Source organism: Bombina bombina, chromosome 3 (assembly GCF_027579735.1).
Source record: "Bombina bombina isolate aBomBom1 chromosome 3, aBomBom1.pri, whole genome shotgun sequence".
Taxonomy (NCBI): Eukaryota; Metazoa; Chordata; class Amphibia; order Anura; family Bombinatoridae; genus Bombina; species Bombina bombina.
The window spans coordinates 396,367,519-396,392,736 of record NC_069501.1 but is presented as its reverse complement, the minus strand read 5'-3'; the positions used below and the strand labels follow the sequence as shown (position 1 = coordinate 396,392,736).

Sequence of the window (25,218 nt, the reverse complement as noted above, 5' to 3'; positions counted from 1 at the left end):
AATAAAACCCCTGCCCCTGTGCTGGAACAGGAACAATTACTCCCAGGGAGAAGAGGTCTTTCACACAATGTAAGAATGCCTCTTTTTTATCTGGTTTGCAGATAATCTTGAAAGAAGAAATCTTCCGCTGGGAGGAAAATTCTTGAACCCCAGTTTGTATCCCTGGGACACTATCTCTATAGCCCAGGGATCCTGACCGTCTCGCACCCAAGCCTGAACGAAGAAAGAAAGTCTGCCCCCCACCAGATCCGGTCCCGGATCCGGGGCATGCCCTTCATGCTGTTTTGGAGTCAGCAGCAGGCTTCTTGGTTTACCCTTGTTCCAAGGCTGGTTGTTCTCCAAGTAGACTTAGATTGCGAATAGTTTCCTTGTTTAGAGGAGGAAAAGAAAGAATTTCCCTTGAAATTACGAAAGGAGCGAAAATTACTTCGTCCTTTTTGTTTATTTCTCTTATCCTGAGGAAGGAGATGACCCTTACGTCCCGTGATGTCAGAAATAATCTCATTCAGGCCAGGTCCAAACAAGGTCTTTCCTTTACAAGGAATAGCTAGAAGCTTAGACTTGGATGACACGTCCGCAGACCAAGGTTTTAAACCATAAAAGCTCTGCAGGCTAGAATAGAAAACCCTGAAATCTTAGCTGCTAATTTAGTAATTTGCAGAGAAGCATCTGTAATAAAGGCATTAGCCAACTTCAGAGCTTTAATCCTATCTTGGATCTCCTCTAAAGTGGTTTCAGTTATGAGAGATTCAGACAGAGCATCAAACCAATAAGCTGCTGCACTAGTGACCGTAGCAATGAACGCAGCCGGCTGCAATAGCAGACCCTGGTGAACATAAATCTTTTTAAGTAGACCCTCCAACTTCTTGTCCATGGGATCTTTAAAAGCACAACTATCCTCAATGGGAATAGTAGTTCGCTTGGCTAGAGTGGAAATAGCTCCTTCCACCTTAGGTACCGTCTGCCAAGTTTCCCTGACAGCGTCCGCTATAGGAAACATTTTTTTGAAAATAGATGGAGAAAAGGGAATACCTGGTCTCTCCCATTCCTTGGAAATAATCTCCGAAGTCCGCTTCGGTACTGGAAAAACGTCTGAGTAAGAGGGAACTTCAAAATATCTGTCCAACTTGCTCGACTTCACAGGAGCGACGACTACTGTAGAATCACAGTGTCATCTAAAGAAACTAAAACCTCCCTGAGCAACAGACGGAGGTGTTCTAGTTTGAACCTGAAAGAAACAAACTCTGAATCAGTCAAATGAATTTAACCTCCAGAGTCTGAAATTTCGCCTTCTGATAGAACCTCCATACCCTCCAACTCAGCTCCCTGGGAGGGTACCTCCGAGATTGCCACCATAGTATCAGAAACCTCATTTACTACGTGTTTGACCATCCTCTTAGGCTTGCCTTGTAGCATAGGGAAAGCAGACAACACATCAGAAATTGTGGAAGACATAACTGTAGCTATGTCTTTCAAAGTAGAAGTACAGGGCACTGGAGTAGAAGTACAGGGCACTGCTTGTGCGGGCGTTAAATCTTGGGACGCTTGGGGAGAAAGCTGCGGCATACTCTGAATCTCAGCATTAGACTCCTGAGAATCATCCGCCTTAGAAATATTTTGTAAAGCCCTCTCAATACATGGACAGAAAGGAATTGGTGGTTCCACATTGGCATCCAAACACATGGAGCAAGCAACAGCTCCTATGTCCATCCCAAATCACAATAAGAGACAATGAAAAATATATATATATATTTTTTTTTAATAGAGGATACTGTCACTTTAAGAAGTTACAAAATAAACTCTTTATCTCTTAAAAGAAAAATATGTGCATAGGAAAAATTATCCCATAAAACTTGATGCCAGAAAACTAATAAAAAGGAAAACGATACTGTGCCTTTAAATAATAAAATCGCAACTCTTTTACTGCGTTAAAGAACGTATCCCAGCAGTTACACCAATCTACATTCAGACACCTCAGCAACTCTGCTGAGGTGCCTACCTGCCAAACGAACCCCTTTCCTGGTCCCACTGACTCGATTCCTAAAACGATCCGGAAGCTCAGGGGAACAATAGCGCTACAACCGCCTGCATAATAAGTACGATAACCATGCAGTTATAGAGCTACAGAGCGTAGACGTCCACTCCTGTCAGCTAAGAACTGCGCAGTGAAATAACAGCAGCGTGCAAAACCGAAGCCCCGCCCATCATGGGCGTAAGCCACAAAATACACTACCCGACCGGGACTCTGATGTTAATATCGGAACCACCATTAAAGTAAAATTGAGCAATCTCCCAGCCCCAGTGCCTGTACCCGTAGCTGCCAACAATAAAACCCCCTCCATATCCAAGAGGGGAGTAATGTCCCAACATAAGAGCTGTGAATAAAAAATAAAAAAAACGTATCCCAGCATCCTTATGCAGATTCTAATAAAGATAAAGTGCCCACTTTTTTCTGAGTCTATGATTCCCCAGAACAAAGTTAGCACTTACCTTGAATGCTGTCCAACAGCAGGACAGTCCAGCAGGTTTAAGAGGTCCTCTCCCTCCCATAGCCCTGTGGAATAAGATAAGCCTGAGTTACATGCGCTTAGGATATCTGGATTAGGGCAGCATAAATGTATAGGAGGCGCAGTGAGAATTATGTCCCACCAGTTCCTACTGCTCTAAAGCCACCAAAAGCTCTACTGTAGATACTGATATGGACTAGGCTACACCCCAGAACAAAGCAGCACAATCTTGTACTACTTTAAAAATAAAAAACTCTTGATTGAAAAATCTAATTCTAACACCACACTTTACCTCTTCCTATTACCAACATAGGCAAATAGAATGACTGGAGTGGGAGGGAAGGGAGGAGCTATATATAGCAGCTCTGCTGTGGTACTCTTTGCCTCCTCCTGCTGACCAGGAGGTGAAATCCCACAAGGATGAAATCTGTGGACTCATTGTGTCTTTAAAAAGAAACCTATTTTGTATCCCTGGGAGACCATACCCAGAACCCAGGGATCCTGATATCAAACTTCCTGAAATAAAGATAGCCTGCCCCCTACATAATCAGATCCCAGATCGGGGCAGACCCTTCATGTTGAATTGTTCGTGGTAGATCTCTTGGACTGCTTGTTCTTGCTCCAAGATTGGAAATGGTTCAGCCCAAAAGTACCTGGAAAGCATGGACATGGATCTCTGTCCCTTGTTTGTCCGAAAGGGATGAAAATTTGCCAAATTGGCGACCCTTGGTTCTAGATTTCTCATCCTGAGGAAGAAATGCACCCTTACCACCAGTTAATGTAGAAATAATATAGTCCAAACCTGGACCAAATAAGGTTTTACCCTTAAAGGCCAAGGATAGTAGTCTAGATTTTGGCATCATGTTAGCAGACCAGGACTTCAACCAGAGTTTTCTCCTGGCAAGTATTGCAATCCAGAAGACTTAGCATTGAGGTGCATGATCTGCATTATAGATAAAGGAATAGGCCGCCTTGAGGGCCTTAATCTGATATTGAATATCTTCCAACGGAGTATGCACTAAAATCATGTCATAAGGAGTCGCACCAGAAGGTAGCCGCTCCAGCTTCCGCCACGATAACCACCGCGGGTTGAAAGAGGAGACCCATCTGATTAAACATCCTCAGATAACCTTCCATCTTCCTGTCCATATGGTCCCGAAAAGATGTGCTATCCTCCAAGGGCATAGTTGTTCCTAACTCCCACCTCAAGGAGAATCTGGTATAGCCGTCCCCTTTATCCCCTCAGATAGCAGTCCTGGATCTTTTCCGTGTGTCCCAGGACCTGCACTGTGGTACCAAGGTAAAGTCAGGATCTCACATAATAGACAGGTCATAGTATGTATCGTGGGAGGAATTGGAATTTACACTCATAGGAATTCAACTGTGGTGCAGTCACATCACTTCCAGGTCTAAAAGTAAAGACATCCATCTGACTGGGACATGTGGTACAAAGAAAAGCCTCCCTGCGACATCCAGAAGGCTAACATTTACAAATACTCTTAGTAGAGGATTAGATGGCTACTTACCCCATACATAACCCAGTCTTTCTTGCAAGAAACAATCCATTAAGGAACAATAAAAAAACTAATCTGCACCAGAGCACCACTCTCTGCCTACCTCCTTGTAGACAAGGCAAAGAATTACTTGGAGGGATATTTAATGCTTTTACTGGGGTGTCTTTGCCTTCTCCTGGTGGCCAGGTGTTGAATTCACATAGGTAATTTATTAATTTGTGAACTCTCACTGCCATTAGAAAGAAATCTAAATGTCTAAAAATGTTTTGAGTGACTTTGCAATAGAGACAATTAGATCATCTTGCTACAAAACAGAACTTTACATCATCAGACCCTCGAAAAGCAGAGGCTTGTGAGCCCCAGTTTGAGTGGCATGGTCTAGTAAATATCACTTCAGTTGTTTATAACAGTTACCTTTGTGTTATCTGGACCTTTTGGCTGACGTAGTACCATGAGACGGGGAGCACTGGCATCATCAAGGGTTATGCTCTTTAACCGGCTTACTAATCTGTCAGGACGAGGGGCTGCTACCAATTCTGGACCTTTGCTAAAAACATGAGAATAAAATATAGCTCAGAACATTTTATAGAAATATACAAACCTTCAAAGAGCCTTTAAAGGGACATAGTACCCATATGCTAAAGCACTTGAAAGCGGACTAAAAAAATATAACCTGAACATCTATGTAAAAAAGGAAGATATTTTATCTCGAAATTTCTTCAGCTCATAATAGTAAGTGCTCTATGAACAGTTATCCTTCAGATACATGAAAGAAACCTGAAACACAGCAGCCGCCAATCAGCTTAATCAGAGCAGATTTTACACTTTGCTTTACTATGATCTTAATGAAATCTCATGAGCTTTCATGGTAAACTTCCTTATACTAAGGATGGAAACTTGCTCCCTTGCAAACCCTGGGACTAAAGACAGCTTAAACAATGGGTTGTGGCTACTGAAGAAATTGAGGTAAAATTTTTTACACAGATGTTCAGGTGATATTTTCTTTTACAGTTAGGCTGCATCAAGTGCTTTAGCATATAGGTATGATGCCCCTTTAAGAGTAAATTGCAAAAATATAACATTCAAAACATAATTATAAAGTTGTTTTGCAAATCAAAATTAAAGAGTTGCAAAAGTGAAAGATATACATGATAAACCCATTTTTTGGGATGTTATGTAAGTATTTCTTGAATGACTTATCACATTGGTTTTTATATAGCAGGAGACAAAGCACTTAAAAAAAAAAAAAAACAAAGGATCAAGAGGAAAAAAAAAAAATGAAAAAAAAAAAAATGAAAAAAAAAAAAATAATGTATGCTTACCCGATATATTATTGTATTATTTTGGAATGATGCTAGTCCATAGGGTTGCATAACATGTGGGATACAAGAACACACACACACAAGCTTTAAAGTCTCCCACCTTCCCTCCTATCAGTTTAGCATATAGCCGAGCAGAGAAAAGAAAACAGGTAGGAAACACAAAGTGGGGTCTATAAAGAGGTGCAAAGTAGAACCAATGCCTGAAAAAACATAATTTATGTAAGAATTTACCTGATAAATTAATTTATTTCATATTGGCAAGAGTCCATCAGCTAGTGACGTATGGGATATACATTCCTACCAGGAGGGGCAGTTTCCCAAACCTCAAAATGCCTATAAATACACCCCCCACCACACCCACAATTCAGTTTAACAAATAGCCAAGAAGTGGGGTGATAAGAAAGGAGCAAAAGCATCAACAAGGAATTGGAATAATTGTGCTTTATACAAAAAAATCATAACCACCACAAAAAGGGTGGGTCTCATGGACTATTGCCAATATGAAAGAAATGAATTTATCAGGTAAATTCTTACATAAATTATGTTTTCTTTCATGTAATTGGCAAGAGTCCATGAGCTACTGACGTATGGGATAGCAAATACCCAAGATGTGGAACTCCACGCAAGAGTCACTAGAGAGGGAGGGATAAAAATAAAGACAGCCAATTCTGCTGAAAAAAGAATCCACAACCCAAATCAAAAGTTTTAATCTTTATAATGAAAAAAACTGAAATTATAAGCAAAAGAATCAAACTGAAACAGCTGCCTGAAGTACTTTTCTACCAAAAACTGCTTCTGAAGAAGAGAAAACATCAAAATGGTAGAATTTAGTAAAAGTATGCAAAGAAGACCAAGTTGCTGCTTTGAAAATCTGATCAACAGAAGCTTCATTCTTAAAAGCCCAGGAAGTAGAGACTGACCTAGTAGAATGAGCCGTAATCCTCTGAGGCGGGGATTTACCTTACTCCAAATAAGCATGATGAATCAAAAGCTTAACCAAGACGCCAAAGAAATGGCAGAAGCCTTATAACCTTTCCTAGAACCAGAAAAGATAACAAATAGACTAGAAGTCTTTCTGAAATCTTTAGTAGCTTCAACATAATATTTCAAAGCTCTTACCACATCCAAAGAATGTAAAGATATTTCCAAAGAATTCTTAGGATTAGGACACAACGAAGGGACAACAATTTCTCTACTAATGTTGTTGGAATACACAACTTTAGGTAAAAATTTAAATGAAGTCAGCAAAACCGCCTTATCCTGATGAAAAATCAGAAAAGGAGACTCACAAGAAAGAGCAGATAATTCAGAAACTCTTCTAGCAGAAGAGATGGCCAAAAGGAACAATACTTTCCAAGAAAACAGAATATATGCTTACCTGATAAATTACTTTCTCTTATGGTGTATTCAGTCCACAGATTCATCCTTACTTGTGGGATATTCTCAATCCCTACAGGAAGTGGCAATTGCCACTTCCTGTAGGGATTGAGAATATCCCACAAGGATGAATCCGTGGACTGAATACACCAAGTAAGAGAAAACAGAATTTATGCTTACCTGATAAATTACTTTCTCATACGGTGTATCCAGTCCACGGATTCATCCTTATTTGTGGGATATTCTCAATCCCTACAGGAAGTGGCAAAGAGAGCACACAGCAGAGCTGTCCATATAGCTCCCCTCAGGCTCCGCCCCCCAGTCATTCGACCGACGGTTAGGAGAAAAAGGAGAAACTATAGGGTGCAGTGGTGACTGTAGTTTTACAAAATTAAATTTGAACCTGACTTAATTGCCAGGGCAGGCCGTGGACTGGATACACCGTAAGAGAAAGTAATTTATCAGGTAAGCATAAATTCTGTTTTCTCTTACTTGGTGTATTCAGTCCACGGATTCATCCTTACTTGTGGGATACCAATACCAAAGCTTTAGGACACGGATGAAGGGAGGGAACAAGTCAGGTAATCCTAAACGGAAGGCACCACTGCTTGCAAAACCTCTCTCCCAAAAATAGCCTCCGAAGAAGCAAAAGTATCGAATTTGTAAAATTTGGCAAATGTATGCAGTGAAGACCAAGTCGCTGCCTTACAAATCTGTTCAACAGAAACCTCATTCTTGAAAGCCCATGTGGAAGCCACAGCTCTAGTGGAATGAGCTGTAATTCGTTCAGGAGGCTGCTGTCCAGCAGTCTCATAAGCCAATCGGATGATGCTTTTCAGCCAGAAGGAAAGAGGTAAGCAGTCACTTTCTGACCTCTCCTCTTACCAGAATAGACAACAAACAAAGATGATGTTTGTCTGAAATCTTTAGTTGCCTTTAAATGGAATTTTAAAGCACGGACCACATCAAGATTGTGTAACAGTCGTTCCTTCTTAGAAACTGGATTAGGGCACAGAGAAGGAACAATAATTTCCTGGTTAATATTCTTATTAGAAACCACTTTTGGAAGGAAACCAGGTTTGGTACGCAAAACAACCTTATCTGCATGGAACACCAGATAGGGTGAATTACACTACAATTCAGAAACTCTTTGAGCAGAAGAAATAGCTACCAAAAACAAAGCTTTCCAAGATAATAACTTAATATCTATGGAATGCAAAGGTTCAAACAGAACCCCTGAAGAACTGAAAGAACTAAATTTAGACTCCATGGAGGAGCCACAGGCTTGTAGACAGGCTTGATTCTAACTAGGGCTTGTGCAAACGCCTGAACGTCTGGTACAGCTGCCAGACGCTTGTGTAACAGGATAGACAGAGCAAGATATCTGTCCCTTTAAGGAACTAGCTGACAAACCTTTCTCCAATCCTTCTTGGAGAAAAGACAATATCCTTGGAATCCTAACCTTACTCCACGAGTAACCCTTGGATTCGCACCAACAAGATATTTCCGCCATATTTTATGGTAAATTTTCCTGGTGACAGGCTTTCTGGCCTGGATCAGAGTATCTATAACCGATTCAGAGAACCCACGCTTGGCTAGAATTAAGCGTTCAATCTCCAAGCAGTCAGTTGCAGAGAAACTAGATTTGGATGCTTGAATGGACCTTGAATTAGAAGATCCTGCCTCGAAGGCAGTTTCCATGGTGGAGCCGATGACATGTCCACTAGGTCTGCATACCAAGTCCTGCGTGGCCACGCAGGCGCTATCAGAATTACCGAAGCCTTCTCCTGTTTGATTCTGGCTACTAGCCAAGGGAGAAGAGGAAACGGTGGAAAAACATAAGCTAGACTGAATGACCAAGGCACTACTAAAGCATCTATCAATGCCGCCTTGGGATCCCTGGATCTGGATCTGTAAAGGGGAAGTTTGGTGTTCTGACGGGACGCCATCAGATGCAATTCTGGAATGCCCCATAGCTGGGTCAGCTGAGCAAAAACCTCCGGGTGGAGTTCCCACTCCCCCGGATGGAAAGTCTGACGACTCAGAAAATCCGCCTCCCAGTTGTCTACTCGTGGGATGTGAATTGCAGATAGATGGCAGGAGTGATCCTGGTCCATTTGTATTTGAGGGGACAAATCTGCATAATCCCCATTCCACTGTTTGAGCATGCACAGTTGCAGTGGTCTTAGATGAATTCGGGCAAAAGGGACTACGTCCATTGCCGCAACCATTAAACCGATTACCTCCATGCAATGAGCCACAGAAGGCCGAGGAATGGAATGAAGAACTCGGCAAGTATTCAAAAGTTTTGACTTCCTGACCTCTGTCAGAAAGATTTTCATTTCTACCGAGTCCATTAGTGTTCCCAGGAAGGGAACCCTTGTGAGCGGGGACAGAATTTTTTTCGACGTTCACCTTCCACCCGTGAGACCTTAGAAAGGCCAGAACAATGTCCGTATGAGCCTTGGCTCTGTGGAAAGACGCCTGAATTAAGATGTCGTCTAGGTAAGGAGCTACTGTGATGCCCCGCGGTCTTAGAACCGCTAGAAGGGACCCTAGCACCTTTGTGAAAATTCTGGGAGCGGTGGCCAACCCGAAAGGAAGGGCCACGAACTGGTAATGCGTGTCCAGAAAGGCGAACCTTAGGAACTGATGATGATCTTTGTGGATAGGAATATGTAGGTACGCATCCTTTAGATCCACGGTAGTCATATATTGACCTTCCTGGATCATCGGCAAGATTGTCCGAATGGTTTCCATTTTGAAAGATGGAACTCTGAGGAATTTGTTTAGAATTTTTAGATCCAGGATTGGCCTGAAAGTTCCCTCCTTTTTGGGAACTACAAACAGGTTTGAGTAAAATCCCAGTCCTTGTTCTACAATTGGAACTGGGTGAATCACTCCCATCTTTAGAAGATCTTCTACACAGCGTAAGAACGCCTGTTTCTTTGTCTGGTCTGAAGACAAACGAGATATGTGGAACCTTCCCCTTGGGGGAGAGTCCTTGAATTCTAGAAGATACCCCTGAGCCACAATTTCTAATGCCCAGGGATCTGGAACATCTCTTGCCCAAGCCTGAGCAAAGAGAGAAAGTCTGCCCCCTACTAGATCCGGCCCCGGATCGGGGGCTACCCTTATTCCAGCCCTGCAAGGGTTTCCAAGTTGCTTTGGGCTGTGAAGCGTTACCCTCTTGCTTTGCGGCAGCAGAGGTTGAAGCAGGTCCGCTCCTGAAGTTGCGAAGGGAGCGAAAATTAGCCTTGTTTTTGGCCTTGAACGGTGACCCTTCCCCCCAGTGATATCCGCGATAATTTCTTTCAACTCGGGACCAAAAAGGGTCTTTCCCTTGAAAGGAATATTTAGTAATTTTGTTTTGGACGACACGTCAGCCGACCATGATTTGAGCCAAAGCGCTCTCCGCGCCATAATGGCAAAACCAGAATCTTTCGCCGCTAACTTAGCTAATTGTAAAGCGGCATCTGTGATAAAAGAATTCGCCGGCTTTAGAGCCTGAATTCTATCCATGACGTTGTCATATGAAGTCTCCCTATGGAGCGACTCCTCCAGCGCCTCAACCCAAAAAGCCGCTGCAGTAGTTACAGGAATAATGCAGGCAATTGGCTGAAGAAGGAAACCTTGCTGAACAAACATTTTCTTCAGCAAACCTTCCAATTTTTTATCCATAGGATCTTTAAAAGCACAACTTGTCTTCTATTGGTATAGTTGTACGCTTAGCAAGTGTTGAAACTGCTCCTCTACCTTAGGTACCGTCTGCCACGCGTCCCGCCTGGGGTCATTTATGGGGAACATTTTCTTAAATATAGGAGGGGGAACAAAAGGTACACCTGGTCTCTCCCACTCCCTAGTCACAATATCCGCCACCCTCTTCGGGATCGGAAACGCATCAGTGTATACAGGGACCTCTAAAAACCAGTCCATTTTACACAATTTTTCTGGGACCACCATGGGGTCACAATCATCCAGCAGGACGCGGAGGTGTTCCAGCTTAAATTTAAACGCTAAGGCAGTGTTTTTCAACCAGTGTGCCGTGGCACACTAGTGTGCCGTGAGAGATCCTCAGGTGTGCCACGGCAGACTGACAACAGTGTGACATATTTTTTAAACTTTGCTTGTTTTTTACTCCCAGTGCAGGGGTAGTTTGTAGGAGGCATGGCATAACAGCACAATACATACAGTATGTGTGTGTTTGTGTGTATATATATATATATATATATATATATATATATATATATATATATATATATATATATATATATATATATATATATATATATATACTGTATTAGGCTACAATGTGTGATTTTTTAAAAATTTTGGGATGGTGGTGTGCCACAGGATTTTTTAATGTAAAAAAGTGTGCCACGGCAAAAAAAAGGTTAAAAATCACTGCGCTAAGGAATCTGAATCTGCCCGCTGAGAAACTTTTCCTGTGTCAGAAATTTCTCCCTCGGACAGACCATCCCCTCACTGCCACTTCAGAGTGTTGTGAGGGCACAACAGATAAATCATCTAAAGCTTCTGATTGCTCATCCTCTGTTCTTAAAACTGAGCTATCACGCTTTTTTGGAAAAACTAGCAGTTTGGATAGAAATGCCGCAACGGAATTATCCATGACTGCTGCTAATTGTTGTAATGCAATAGGGCACAATGCGCTAGAGGTACTAGGCAACGCTTGCGCGGGCGTAACTGGTGTCGACACATGGGGAGAGGAAGGAGGACTTATCCTCATTACCTTCCGTCAAAGAATCATCTTGGGCTACATTTTTAAGTGTCACTGCATGGTCATTAAAATGTTTAGATACCTTAGCACACTTTAAACACAAATGCAATGGGGGTACCGCCATGGCTTTTAAACACATAGAACAAGGTCTATCTGTAGGCTCAGACATGTTAGACAGACTTAGATAGCACTCAAATACAGAAAAATACACTTTTTGAAAAAAACGTTACTGTGCCTTTAAATAATAAAAAGCACACACTTTTTTTTACCAAATCTCAAAAAAACATCCGATCTTTATGAAATTTACACCATATGATCCTAATGCTTTGAAATGATTGCACACCAAGTTTCAAGCCAATTAACCCCTTATTGCCCAAACCGGAGCAAATTGAAGCTGGCCACCGGTTTAACACACTACCTTCCTTGGGGATTAGTTTTGGAACAAAAATAAGCCTCCCTATAGTCATCCTGCAATCTCTGGACTCTACATGTGAAGCTGCATGAAGCTGTCCTGCAAAAGAACTGCGCAACTGAGGCGCGAAAATTAGGCCCCCCTCCATCTTCACTCCGGAGTTGTGGGGCCTTCCTAAGCCAAATTAGGTGTCTAAAATTATGCCAGGCGTATAAAACCCCTAAAAAGTGTTCCAAACATAATAAACACTTGTGCAAATGTCAGATTATAGTAAAAAATAATTGATTTTCCCCATAACAGTGTCCATCAGTGATTTAAGCCCTTTTAACTAAGCCATCCTTCTATACTGAGTCTCGGAATATGGCTTACCTTCCCACATGGGGATTTCTGTCAGTCTTCTAGCATTACCAAGTCTTGTTAGAAAAAAAGTGACTGAGCATACCTTATGCAGTTAAGCCTGCAAATTGTTCCCCCCAACTGAAGTTCTCCGGTACTCAACAGTCCTGTGTGGGAACAGCAATGGATTTTAGTTACAACATGCTAAAATATTTTTCCTCTCAGCAGAAATCTTCATCACTTTCTGCCTCAGAGTAAATAGTACAAACCGGCACTATTTTAAAATAAACTCTTGATTGAAGAAATAAAAACTACAAATCTAACACCACATACTCTTTACCCTCCCGTGGAGATGCTACTTGTTAGAGCGGCAAAGAGAATGACTGGGGGGGGGGCGGAGCCTGAGGGGAGCTATATGGACAGCTCTGCTGTGTGCTCTCTTTGCCACTTCCTGTAGGGATTGAGAATATCCCACAAGTAAGGATGAATCCGTGGACTGGATACACCATGTAAGAGAAATAGTAGTACAATCCCAAGAGGGAATCAGAATAACCATTCTCTAGAATATAATGCAGATAGTATAATGAATAGGAAAATCCAGATTTGAAAAGGATTAGTAACATAGTTAATAGGGTGACTAGACCCCAAAAACCTATAAATAACAAAATTTCCTTAAAGAAAAAAAAAATTTTAAAATGAAAAATAAAGATAATTTTTTTAACAAACTGTCTGATACAGGATCCTTTGAGCTAAAGAAACCTTCATCAGTAGAATAAACTTAAGTATGCTGTCGGTCAGAACAAAAATTAATTAATTTTGAAAAGACCTTGTAAGTTTACAACAGTCATAACCTTTTATAATATAAGCAACATGTGATGTTTGCAGATGAAATTAAGTACATGAACTGAATATGTAAAAAACAGTAAATGTCATTGTACATGTAGAAACATTTCTAGCATAAAACATGATAAATAAAACAGATATAATTGAGCTGAAGAAATAACAGCTTAAATAATGAAAAGAACACGCTTGCTTATCTTTGTAGTATTGTGTTCCAGGGCATCATAGTTTCTACAACAGTAACATCAGTCAGGATCAGCATGAGACATCTCGCAAAATGTAACAAAAATAGAAAAACAACATTAGGCAAAACATTCAATTTCCACAATGTAACAGTAATAGCTTTCAAAGTTCATGAAAACAGCGAGCCATAGAGGGAGAGGGGTAAAATAACAAAAATTTGGCGCCAAGAATGACGCATAATGCAAAAAGTAAAAAATAAATAAAATAATTGCTGCAAAACTAACACCAGGAAATGACAACTTGAGTCAAACTTTATTTTGCGCCAAAACAACTAGCGTCAACAAAGACGCAGGAAATGACGAGATTAGTGCCATCAAAGGCACAACTTGGCACAAAAATTTTTTGCCGCAAAGGAGGACACAAAAAAACCAGCATTTTGCGCCCTCACAAGCCTTGATTTGCCCACAAAAAATTAAAGTAAAATTCGAAGAAAAAAAAAAATGAACCCCAAACAAGATTCCTATACTGAAACTGTTTAGACTGCAAAGGGAAATACACATAAACCTGACTCATGGCAAATATAAGTAAAATTATATAAATACATAAAGCGCCAACCATAGCCGAGAGTCTTAAATAATGATACATACTTACCGAAAGACACCCATGCACATATAGCAGATAGCCAAACCAGTACTGAAAACTATCTGCAGAGGTAATGGTATATAAAAAGGAAATTTATGGGGCGTGTCCGAGCTGTGTTCTGGATAGGACGCATTTTCTGTGGGCTCCAGAGGAATCCTTAATAATCTGCCGGTTATTAACCCCAATCAGCAGGAATAGAGCAGACTATATAAACAACACACAGTACTGGCTATTGTGGATCTATAAATTTCTGTTCTTTGCTGTTTTCATGACACTGGAGGACCAGATCGGAGTTTAAAGGCCTAAGGCGGCGGCCTACTATTCCTAGGCAATCACCTCCCCCCCGGGTAGAGCCGGGTGATCAGTGCTGTCAGAGCAACCTGGCTTAGTCTCTACGACCCATAACACCTGCTGGACTGAGAAGCTGACAAATTACTTAGTAATATCCTATTCTGACTGGCACTCTGGAAGGGCAAAGAAACGCCTCATGGCAGGAATAAACACTCTAGAGCTTATGGAGGACATACCGGTAAAATTAGCAGCCCTCATGCAACGGCTCATAGAATCTGCACCCTATGACTACCTAGTACACAGATTACAGGTGATAGAGGAGGACAAAGAGCATCAGACAGGGGCGCCTGTTACTATTTCAACGGAGCAGAACACACAACAATATCTCAGCCCTGGCGCCTCTGCTAATGACGAAAGTTCACAACCCGTTTACTATAAAGAAAACACCATTGATCTGTTTAAAGGAGAACACCGTGGCCTGCAAACATCTTCAATTGAGGAGACCCCTCACATTTATACTCCACCAGCCAAACTCAAAGACCGGGAGCTGCTCTATAATGTTGAGAGCACTTTGCGAAGGCGCTGGCCTGATCTCCAATACCCACAACTCGATTCCCTGGTTTCACTGTTCACTGACCTGTCTTATGGGGCAGGTTCACCACTGTACAAGGTGGCCTCACTGACTAACATGGGGAAAAGCATTTGCACCCCCTCACTGCAGACTGCAGCGGACATAAACTCACTGCCACTATCCCGCTCTGCACTCCAGATGACTGATGGGAACATAAAATCATCCAAGGAGAGACTGATAGCCACCGGATTACTCATGTATGTGGCGGGGAAACACTGCCCCGAATACCAGAACACACGGCACTCTCCCTGCGCTGTGGAAGTGCTGACACGGGCACGCTTGTGTTTTGATACAGGTTGAGGAGATGGTTATACGAGAACTGCAGACCATTTACACTATATAGTGTGATAGCACCGCACGCAAGTTTTGTTCATGAGTTCAGTTATCTGTTCAAGGTTTGATGTTCCAGCAATAGGACATTGCAAGGTTCGTGAGTTAAAGGTTGATTTGGTATTGCTGTAACATAGGGGATCATGATTTGTGCAAAACGTTATTCAAGTACTAAGGGCTTTCATGTATAACTTTTGACCAACGCCTTAGTTGCGTACAGTTAGGCTGCCACCACTTAACAGGCCTGATGGAGACTTGGATGCCATAGTAACAAACCTCCAGCTATATTTCGAGCCTTAGCCCCCCTTCCCCACTAGACCGCTTGCTGTAATTAACCATAAGATATAAGACCGTGAACCTAAAAGATATAATTATTTGGCCGCATGCCCCCAGACTATAAACTTGCTCTTTATTACAGACATAAGCTCCTTATAGTCCCCCATGTTAAGCTACCTACGAGGCCCTGTCAGATATAGCTCCAGTCCTGTTTCCATGTTACCAAAGTCAACTATACTCACTATTAATATACTTTATTTTCAATCTGTCTGTTGCTGTAGTTTTAATTTCTTCATTTGTCTTTTTTTTTTTATATGTTCAATATTACCCTAAGTTGCACAATACCCTTATACAAAGGATCCAAGAGACTATTTAGCCTATAACATACTAATAATCAGTCACCAGAGCACCCAGCAAATACAGCCCATATGTCCTGCTTTTGTATATGAACTGCTGAATGAGTGAAAACACAGAAAAAAAAAAAAAAAAGGGGACTTGGTTTATCTAACAAGAAGCAACTTGCAATATATTTATTTACATTTTGTTTGACTTGCTGACTTTATATTTGCTGTAAAAGATCAAATTATCTCTTAATAAAGCTCTTTGAAAAGTAAAAAAAAAAAAAAAGGAAATTTATGCTTATTTGATAGTCCACGGATTTCATCCTTACTTGTGGGATATCGCCTCCTGGTCAGCAGGAGGCGGCAAAGAGCACCACAACAGAGCTGTATAAATAGCTCCTCCCTTCCCTCCCAACCCAGTCATTCAACCGAAGTTAGGAAGAGAAAGGAAAAGCCAAGGTGCAGAGGTGGCTGAAGTTCAACACATTAGAACAGGGCGGGCTGTGGACTCATCGTATCGAAAAAGAAATACATTTATCAGGTAAGCACAAATTTCCTTTTCTTTTTCAAGATACGATGAGTCCACGGATTTCATCCTTACTTGTGGGATACAATAACAAAGCTATAATACACGGATGAAACGGGAGGGACAAGACAGGTAACCTAAACGGAAGGCACCACTGCTTGAAGAACCTTTATCCCAAAAACAGCCTCATCTGAGGCAAAAGTATCAAATATGTAAAATTTAGAAAAAGGGTGAAGAGAAGACCAAGTTGCAGTCTTGCAAATCTGACCAACAGAAGCATCAATTTTTGAATGCCTATGAGGGAACAACGGCCCTAGGGGAACGATTCGTACTTCCTTCAGGAGGCTGCTATCCAGCAGACTCAAAAGTTTAACGGATGATACTCTTCAGCCAAAAAGAAAGAGGTAGCCGTAGCCTTCTGACCTCTAAGTTTCCTTGAAAAAAAATAAACAAATAAGACTATTGTCGAAAATCCATAGTCGCTTGTAAGTAGAACATTAAAGCATAAATTACATCAAAATTGTGTAACAGACGTTCCTTCTGAGAAGGATTAGGACACAAGGAATGAACGACAATCTCCTGATTAATATACTTGTTGGAAACAACCTTAGGAAGAAACCCAGGCTCAGTACGTAACACCACCTTATCCGAATGAAAAAGGTAAGGGGAATTATATTGTAATACCGAAATCTCAGATACTCTTCAAACAGAAGAAATAGCAACCAAAAAACATAATTTATGTAAGAACTTACCTGATAAATTCATTTCTTTCATATTAGCAAGAGTCCATGAGCTAGTGACGTATGGGATATACATTCCTACCAGGAGGGGCAAAGTTTCCCAAACTTCAAAATGCCTACAAATACACCCCTCACCACACCCACAATTCAGTTTAACGAATAGCCAAGAAGTGGGGTGATAAAGTGCGAAAGCATATAAAATAAGGAATTGGAATAATTGTGCTTTATACAAAATCATAACCACCACAAAAAAAGGGCGGGCCTCATGGACTCTTGCTAATATGAAAGAAATGAATTTATCAGGTAAGTTCTTGCATAAATTATGTTTTCTTTCATGTAATTAGCAAGAGTCCATGAGCTAGTGACGTATGGGATAATGATTACCCAAGATGTGGATCTTTCCACACAAGAGTCACTAGAGAGGGAGGGATAAAATAAAGACAGCCAATTCCTGCTGAAAATAATCCACACCCAAAATAAAGTTTAATGAAAAACATAAGCAGAAGATTCAAACTGAAACCGCTGCCTGAAGTACTTTTCTACCAAAAACTGCTTCAGAAGAAGAAAATACATCAAAATGGTAGAATTTAGTAAAAGTATGCAAAGAGGACCAAGTTGCTGCTTTGCAAATCTGATCAACCGAAGCTTCATTCCTAAACGCCCAGGAAGTAGAAACTGACCTAGTAGAATGAGCTGTAATCCTCTGAGGCGGAGTTTTACCCGACTCAACATAGGCAAGATGAATTAAAGATTTCAACCAAGATGCCAAAGAAATGGCAGAAGCTTTCTGGCCTTTTCTAGAACCGGAAAAGATAACAAATAGACTAGAAGTCTTTCGGAAAGATTTAGTAGCTTCAACATAATATTTCAAAGCTCTAACAACATCCAAAGAATGCAACGATTTCTCCTTAGAATTCTTAGGATTAGGACATAATGAAGGAACCACAATTTCTCTACTAATGTTGTTGGAATTCACAACTTTAGGTAAAAATTCAAAAGAAGTTCGCAACACCGCCTTATCCTGATGAAAAATCAGAAAAGGAGACTCACAAGAAAGAGCAGATAATTCAGAAACTCTTCTGGCAGAAGAGATGGCCAAAAGGAACAAAACTTTCCAAGAAAGTAATTTAATGTCCAATGAATGCATAGGTTCAAATGGAGGAGCTTGAAGAGCCCCCAGAACCAAATTCAAACTCCAAGGAGGAGAAATTGACTTAATGACAGGCTTTATACGAACCAAAGCTTGTACAAAACAATGAATATCAGGAAGAATAGCAATCTTTCTGTGAAAAAGAACAGAAAGAGCAGAGATTTGTCCTTTCAAGGAACTTGCGGACAAACCCTTATCTAAACCATCCTGAAGAAACTGTAATATTCTCGGTATTCTAAAAGAATGCCAAGAAAAAACATAATTTATGTAAGAACTTACCTGATAAATTAATTTCTTTCATATTAGCAAGAGTCCATGAGCTAGTGACGTATGGGATATACATTCCTACCAGGAGGGGCAAAGTTTCCCAAACCTTAAAATGCCTATAAATACACCCCTCACCACACCCACAATTCAGTTTAACGAATAGCCAAGAAGTGGGGTGATAAAGTGCGAAAGCATATAAAATAAGGAATTGGAATAATTGTGCTTTATACAAAAAAATAACCACCACAAAAAGGGTGGGCCTCATGGACTCTTGCTAATATGAAAGAAATGAATTTATCAGGTAAGTTCTTACATAAATTATGTTTTCTTTCATGTAATTAGCAAGAGTCCATGAGCTAGTGACGTATGGGATAATGATTACCCAAGATGTGGATCTTTCCACACAAGAGTCACTAGAGAGGGAGGGATAAAATAAAGACAGCCAATTCCTGCTGAAAATAATCCACACCCAAAATAAAGTTTAATAAAAAACATAAGCAGAAGATTCAGACTGAAACCGCTGCCTGAAGTACTTTTCTACCAAAAATTGCTTCAGAAGAAGAAAATACATCAAAAAGGTAGAATTGAAAAAGTATGCAAAGAGGACCAAGTTGCTGCTTTGCAAATCTGATCAACCGAAGCTTCATTCCTAAACGCCCAGGAAGTAGAAACTGACCTGGTAGAATGAGCTGTAATCCTCTGAGGCGGAGTTTTACCCGAATCAACATAGGCAAGATGAATTAAAGATTTCAACCAAGATGCCAAAGAAATGGCAGAAGCTTTCTGGCCTTTTCTAGAACCGGAAAAGATAACAAATAGACTAGAAGTCTTTCGGAAAGACTTAGTAGCTTCAACATAATATTTCAAAGCTCTAACAACATGCAAAGAATGCAATGCTTTCTCCTTAGAATTCTTAAGATTAGGACATAATGAAGGAACCACAATTTCTCTACTAATGTTGTTGGAAAGCACAACTTTAGGTAAAAATTCAAAAGAAGTTCGCAACACCGCCTTATCCTGATGAAAAATCAGAAAAGGAGACTCACAAGAAAAGAGCAGATAATTCAGAAACTCTTCTGGCAGAAGAGATGGCCAAAAGGAACAAAACTTCCCAAGAAAGTAATTTAATGACCAATGAATGCATAGGTTCAAAGGGAGGAGCTTGAAGAGCTCCCAGAACCAAAATCAAACTCCAAGGAGGAGAAATTGACTTAATGACAGGTTTTATACGAACCAAAGCTTGTACAAAACAATGAATATCAGGAAGAATAGCAATCTTTCTGTGAAAAAGAACAGAAAGAGCAGAGATTTGTCCTTTCAAGGAACTTGCAGACAAACCCTTATCTAAACCATCCTGAAGAAACTGAAAAAAATTCTCGGCATTCTAAAAGAATGCCAAGAAAAATGATGAGAAAGACACCAAAAAATATAAGTCTTCCAGACTCTATAATATATCTCTCTAGATACAGATTTACGAGCCTGTAACATAGTATTAATCACAGAGTCAGAGAAATCTCTTTGACCAAGAATCAAGCATTCAATCTCCATACCTATAAATTTAAGGATTTCAGATCCTGATGGAAAAAAGGACCTTGCGACAGAAAGTCTGGTCTAACGGAAGAGTCCATGGTTGGCAAGAGGCCATCCGGACAAGATCCGCATACCAAACCTGTGAGGCCATGCCGGAGCTACCAGCAGAACAAACGAGCATTCCTTCAGTATCTTGGAGATTACTCTTGGAAGAAGAACTAGAGGCGGAAAGATATAGGCAGGATGATACTTCCAAGGAAGTGAAAATGCATCCACTGCCTCCGCCTGAGGATCCCGGGATCTGGACAGATATCTGGGAAGTTTCTTGTTTAGATGAGACGCCATCAGATCTATTTCTGGAAGTTCCCACATTTGAACAATCTGAAGAAATACCTCTGGGTGAAGAGACCATTCGCCCGGATGGAACATTTGGCGGCTGAGATAATCCGCTTCCCAATTGTCTACACCTGGGATATAAACCGCAGAGATTAGACAGGAGCTGGATTCCGCCCAAACCAAAAAAATTCGAGATACTTCTTTCATAGCCAGAGGACTGTGAGTCCCTCCTTGATGATTGATGTATGCCACAGTTGTGACATTGTCTGTCTGAAAACAAATGAACGATTCTCTCTACAGAAGAGGCCAAAACTGAAGAGCTCTGAAAATTGCACGGAGTTCCAAAATATTGATCGGTAATCTCACCTCCTGAGATTCCCAAACTCCTTGTGCCGTCAGAGATCCCCACACAGCTCCCCAACCTGTGAGATGAATCTCTACGACCGTAACAGAGAACCTATGAAATAGACCCCGTAGAAGGAGATCACTGCATTCAAATAGGCAATACTCTCCTCACATCCCTCTGACATTCACTGCACGCTGAGAGGAAAACCGGGCTCCAACTTGCTGCAGAGCGCATATCAACGTAGAATCTAGCACAAACTTACTTCACCACCTCCATCGGAGGCAAAGTTTGTAAAACTGAATTGTGGGTGTGGTGAGGGGTGTATTTATAGGCATTTTAAGGTTTGGGAAACTTTGCCCCTCCTGGTAGGAATGTATATCCCATACGTTACTAGCTCATGGACTCTTGCTAATAACATGAAAGAAATGATGAGAAAGACACCAAGAAATATAAGTCTTCCAGACTCTATAATATATCTCTCTAGATACAGATTTACGAGCCCGTAACATAGTATTAATCACAGAGTCAGAGAAACCTCTTTGACCAAGAATCAAGCGTTCAATCTCCATACCTTTAAATTTAAGGATTTCAGATCCTGATGGAAAAAAGGACCTTGTGACAGAAGGTCTGGTCTTAACGGAAGAGTCCACGGTTGGCAAGAGGCCATCCGGACAAGATCCGCATACCAAAACCTGTGAGGCCATGCCGGAGCTACCAGCAGAACAAACAAGCATTCCTTCAGAATCTTGGAGATTACTCTTGGAAGAAGAACTAGAGGCGGAAAGATATAGGCAGGATGATACTTCCAAGGAAGTGATAATGCATCTACTGCCTCCGCCTGAGAATCCCGGGATCTGGACAGATACCTGGGAAGTTTCTTGTTTAGATGAGACGCCATCAGATCTATTTCTGGAAGTTCCCATATTTGAACAATCTGAAGAAATACCTCTGGGTGAAGAGACCATTCGCCCGGATGCAACGTTTGGCGACTGAGATAATCCGCTTCCCAATTGTCTATACCTGGGATATGAACCGCAGAGATTAGACAGGAGCTGGATTCCGCCCAAACCAAAATTCAAGATACTTCTTTCATAGCCAGAGGACTGTGAGTCCCTCCTTGATGATTGATGTATGCCACAGATGTGACATTGTCTGTCTGAAAACAAATGAACGATTCTCTCTTCAGAAGAGGCCAAAACTGAAGAGCTCTGAAAATTGCACGGAGTTCCAAAATATTGATCGGTAATCTCACCTCCTGAGATTCCCAAACTCCTTGTGCCGTCAGAGATCCCCACACAGCTCCCCAACCTGTGAGACTTGCATCTGTTGAAATTACAGTCCAGGTCGGAAGCACAAAAGAAGCCCCCTGAATTAAACGATGGTGATCTGTCCACCACGTTAGAGAGTGTCGAACAATCAGTTTTAAAGATATTAATTGAGATATCTTTGTGTAATCCTTGCACCATTGATTCAGCATACAGAGCTGAAGAGGTCGCATGTGAAAACGAGCAAAGGGGATCGCGTCCGATGTAGCAGTCATAAGACCTAGAATTTCCATGCATAAGGCTACCGAAGGGAATGATTGTGACTGAAGGTTTCGACAAGCTGCAATCAATTTTAGACGTCTCTTGTCTGTTAAAGACAGAGTCATGGACACTGAATCTATCTGGAAACCCAGAAAGGTTACCCTTGTCTGAGGAATCAAAGAACTTTTTGGTAAATTGATCCTCCAACCATGATCTTGAAGAAACAACACAAGTCGATTCGTATGAGATTCTGCTAAATGTAAAGACTGAGCAAGTACCAAGATATCGTCCAAATAAGGAAATACCACAATACCCTGTTCTCTGATTACAGACAGAAGGGCACCGAGAACCTTTGAAAAAATTCTTGGAGCTGTAGCTAGGCCAAACGGTAGAGCCACAAACTGGTAATACTTGTCCAGAAAAGAGAATCTCAGGAACTGATAATGATCTGGATGAATCGGAATATGCAGATATGCATCCTGTAAATCTATTGTGGACATATAATTCCCTTGCTGAACAAAAGGCAAGATAGTCCTTACAGTTACCATCTTGAACGTTGGTATCCTTACATAACGATTCAATATTTTTAGATCCAGAACTGGTCTGAAGGAATTCTCCTTCTTTGGTACAATGAAGAGATTTGAATAAAACCCCATCCCCTGTTCCAGAACTGGAACTGGCATAATTACTCCAGCCAACTCTAGATCTGAAACACAATTCAGAAATGCTTGAGCTTTCACTAGATTTACTGGGACACGGGAAAGAAAAAATCTCTTTGCAGGAGGTCTCATCTTGAAACCAATTCTGTACCCTTCTGAAACAATGTTCTGAATCCAAAGATTGTGAACAGAATTGATCCAAATTTCTTTGAAAAAACGTAACCTGCCCCCTACCAGCTGAGCTGGAATGAGGGCCGCACCTTCATGTGGACTTAGAAGCAGGCTTTGCCTTTCTAGCAGGCTTGGATTTATTCCAGACTGGAGATGGTTTCCAAACTGAAACTGCTCCTGAGGATGAAGGATCAGGCTTTTGTTCTTTGTTGAAACGAAAGGAACGAAAACGATTATTAGCCCTGTTTTTACCTTTAGATTTTTTATCCTGTGGTAAAAAAGTTCCTTTCCCACCAGTAACAGTTGAGATAATAGAATCCAACTGAGAACCAAATAATTTGTTACCCTGGAAAGAAATGGAAAGTAGAGTTGATTTAGAAGCCATATCAGCATTCCAAGTCTTAAGCCATAAAGCTCTTCTAGCTAAAATAGCTAGAGACATAAACCTGACATCAACTCTGATAATATAAAAAATGGCATCACAGATAAAATTATTAGCATGCTGAAGAAGAATAATAATATCATGAGAATCATGATTTGTTACTTGTTGCGCTAAAGTTTCCAACCAAAAAGTTGAAGCTGCAGCAACATCAGCCAATGATATAGCAGGTCTAAGAAGATTACCTGAACACAGATAAGCTTTTCTTAGAAAGGATTCAATTTTCCTATCTAAAGGATCTTTAAACGAAGTACCATCTGACGTAGGAATGGTAGTACGTTTAGCAAGGGTAGAAATAGCCCCATCAACTTCAGGGATTTTGTCCCAAAATTCTAACCTGTCAGACGGTACAGGATATAATTGCTTAAAACGTTTAGAAGGAGTAGATGAATTACCCAATTTATCCCATTCTTTGGAAATTACTGCAGAAATAGCATTAGGAACAGGAAAAACTTCTGGAATAACCACAGGAGATTTAAATACCTTATCTAAACGTTTAGAATTAGTATCAAGAGGACCAGAATCCTCTATTTCTAAAGCAATTAATACTTCTTTAAGTAAAGAACGAATAAATTCCATTTTAAATAAATATGAAGATTTATCAGCATCAATCTCTGAAACAGAATCCTCTGAACCAGAAGAGTCATCAGAATCAGAATGATGATGTTCATTTAAAAATTCATCTGTAGGGAGAGAAGTTTTAAAAGATTTTTTACGTTTACTAGAAGGAGAAATAACAGACATAGCCTTCTTGATGGATTCAGAAACAAAATCTCTTATGTTATCAGGAACATTCTGCACCTTAGATGTTGAAGGAACTGCAACAGACAATGGTACTTTACTAAAGGAAATATTATCTGCATTAACAAGTTTGTCATGACAATTAATACAAACAACAGCCGGAGGAATAGCTACCAAAAGTTTACAGCAGATACACTTAGCTTTGGTAGATCCAGCACTAGACAGCGATTTTCCTGTAGTATCTTCTGACTCAGATGCAACGTGAGACATCTTGCAATATGTAAGAGAAAAAACAACATATAAAGCAAAATTGATCAAATGCCTTAAATGACAGTTTCAGGAATGGGAAAAAATGCCAAAGAACAAGCTTCTAGCAACCAGAAGCAATGAAAAATGAGACTTAAATAATGTGGAGACAAAAGTGACGCCCACATTATTTGGCGCCTAAATGCTTTTGGCGCCAAAAATGACGCCACATCCGGAACGCCAACATTTTTGCCGCAAAATAACGTCAAAAAATGACGCAACTTCCGGTGACACGTATGACGCCGGAAACGGAAAAGAATTTTTGCGCCAAAAAAGTCCGCGCCAAGAATGACGCAATAAAATGAAGCATTTTCAGCCCCCGCGAGCCTAACAGCCCACAGGGAAAAAATAGTCAAATTTTTGAAGGAAAGAAAAAATGAATAATTTAAATGCATAATCCCAAATATGAAACTGACTGTCTGAAAAATAAGGAAAGTTGAACATTCTGAGTCAAGTCAAATAAATGTTTGAATACATATATTTAGAACTTTATAAACAAAGTGCCCAACCATAGCTTAGAGTGTCACAGAAAATAAGATTTACTTACCCCAGGACACTCATCTACATGTTCGTAGAAAGCCAAACCAGTACTGAAACGAGAATCAGCAGAGGTAATGGTATATATAAGAGTATATCGTCGATCTGAAAAGGGAGGTAAGAGATGAATCTCTACGACCGATAACAGAGAACCTATGAAATAGACCCCGTAGAAGGAGATCACTGCATTCAAATAGGCAATAC

At 40.7% G+C, this 25,218-nt stretch overlaps 1 protein-coding gene across 1 annotated transcript in view; it reads right to left on the bottom strand.

Annotated features, from left to right (window-relative positions):
* Positions 1-25,218, bottom strand: part of CSDE1 (cold shock domain containing E1) — a 501,007-nt gene that overhangs the window by 8,704 nt on the left and 467,085 nt on the right. Inside the window, exon 21 of the mRNA XM_053705299.1 lies at positions 4,436-4,568. Within this exon, the coding sequence (XP_053561274.1) occupies positions 4,436-4,568 (133 nt within the window). The remainder of the gene's footprint in view (positions 1-4,435; positions 4,569-25,218) is intronic.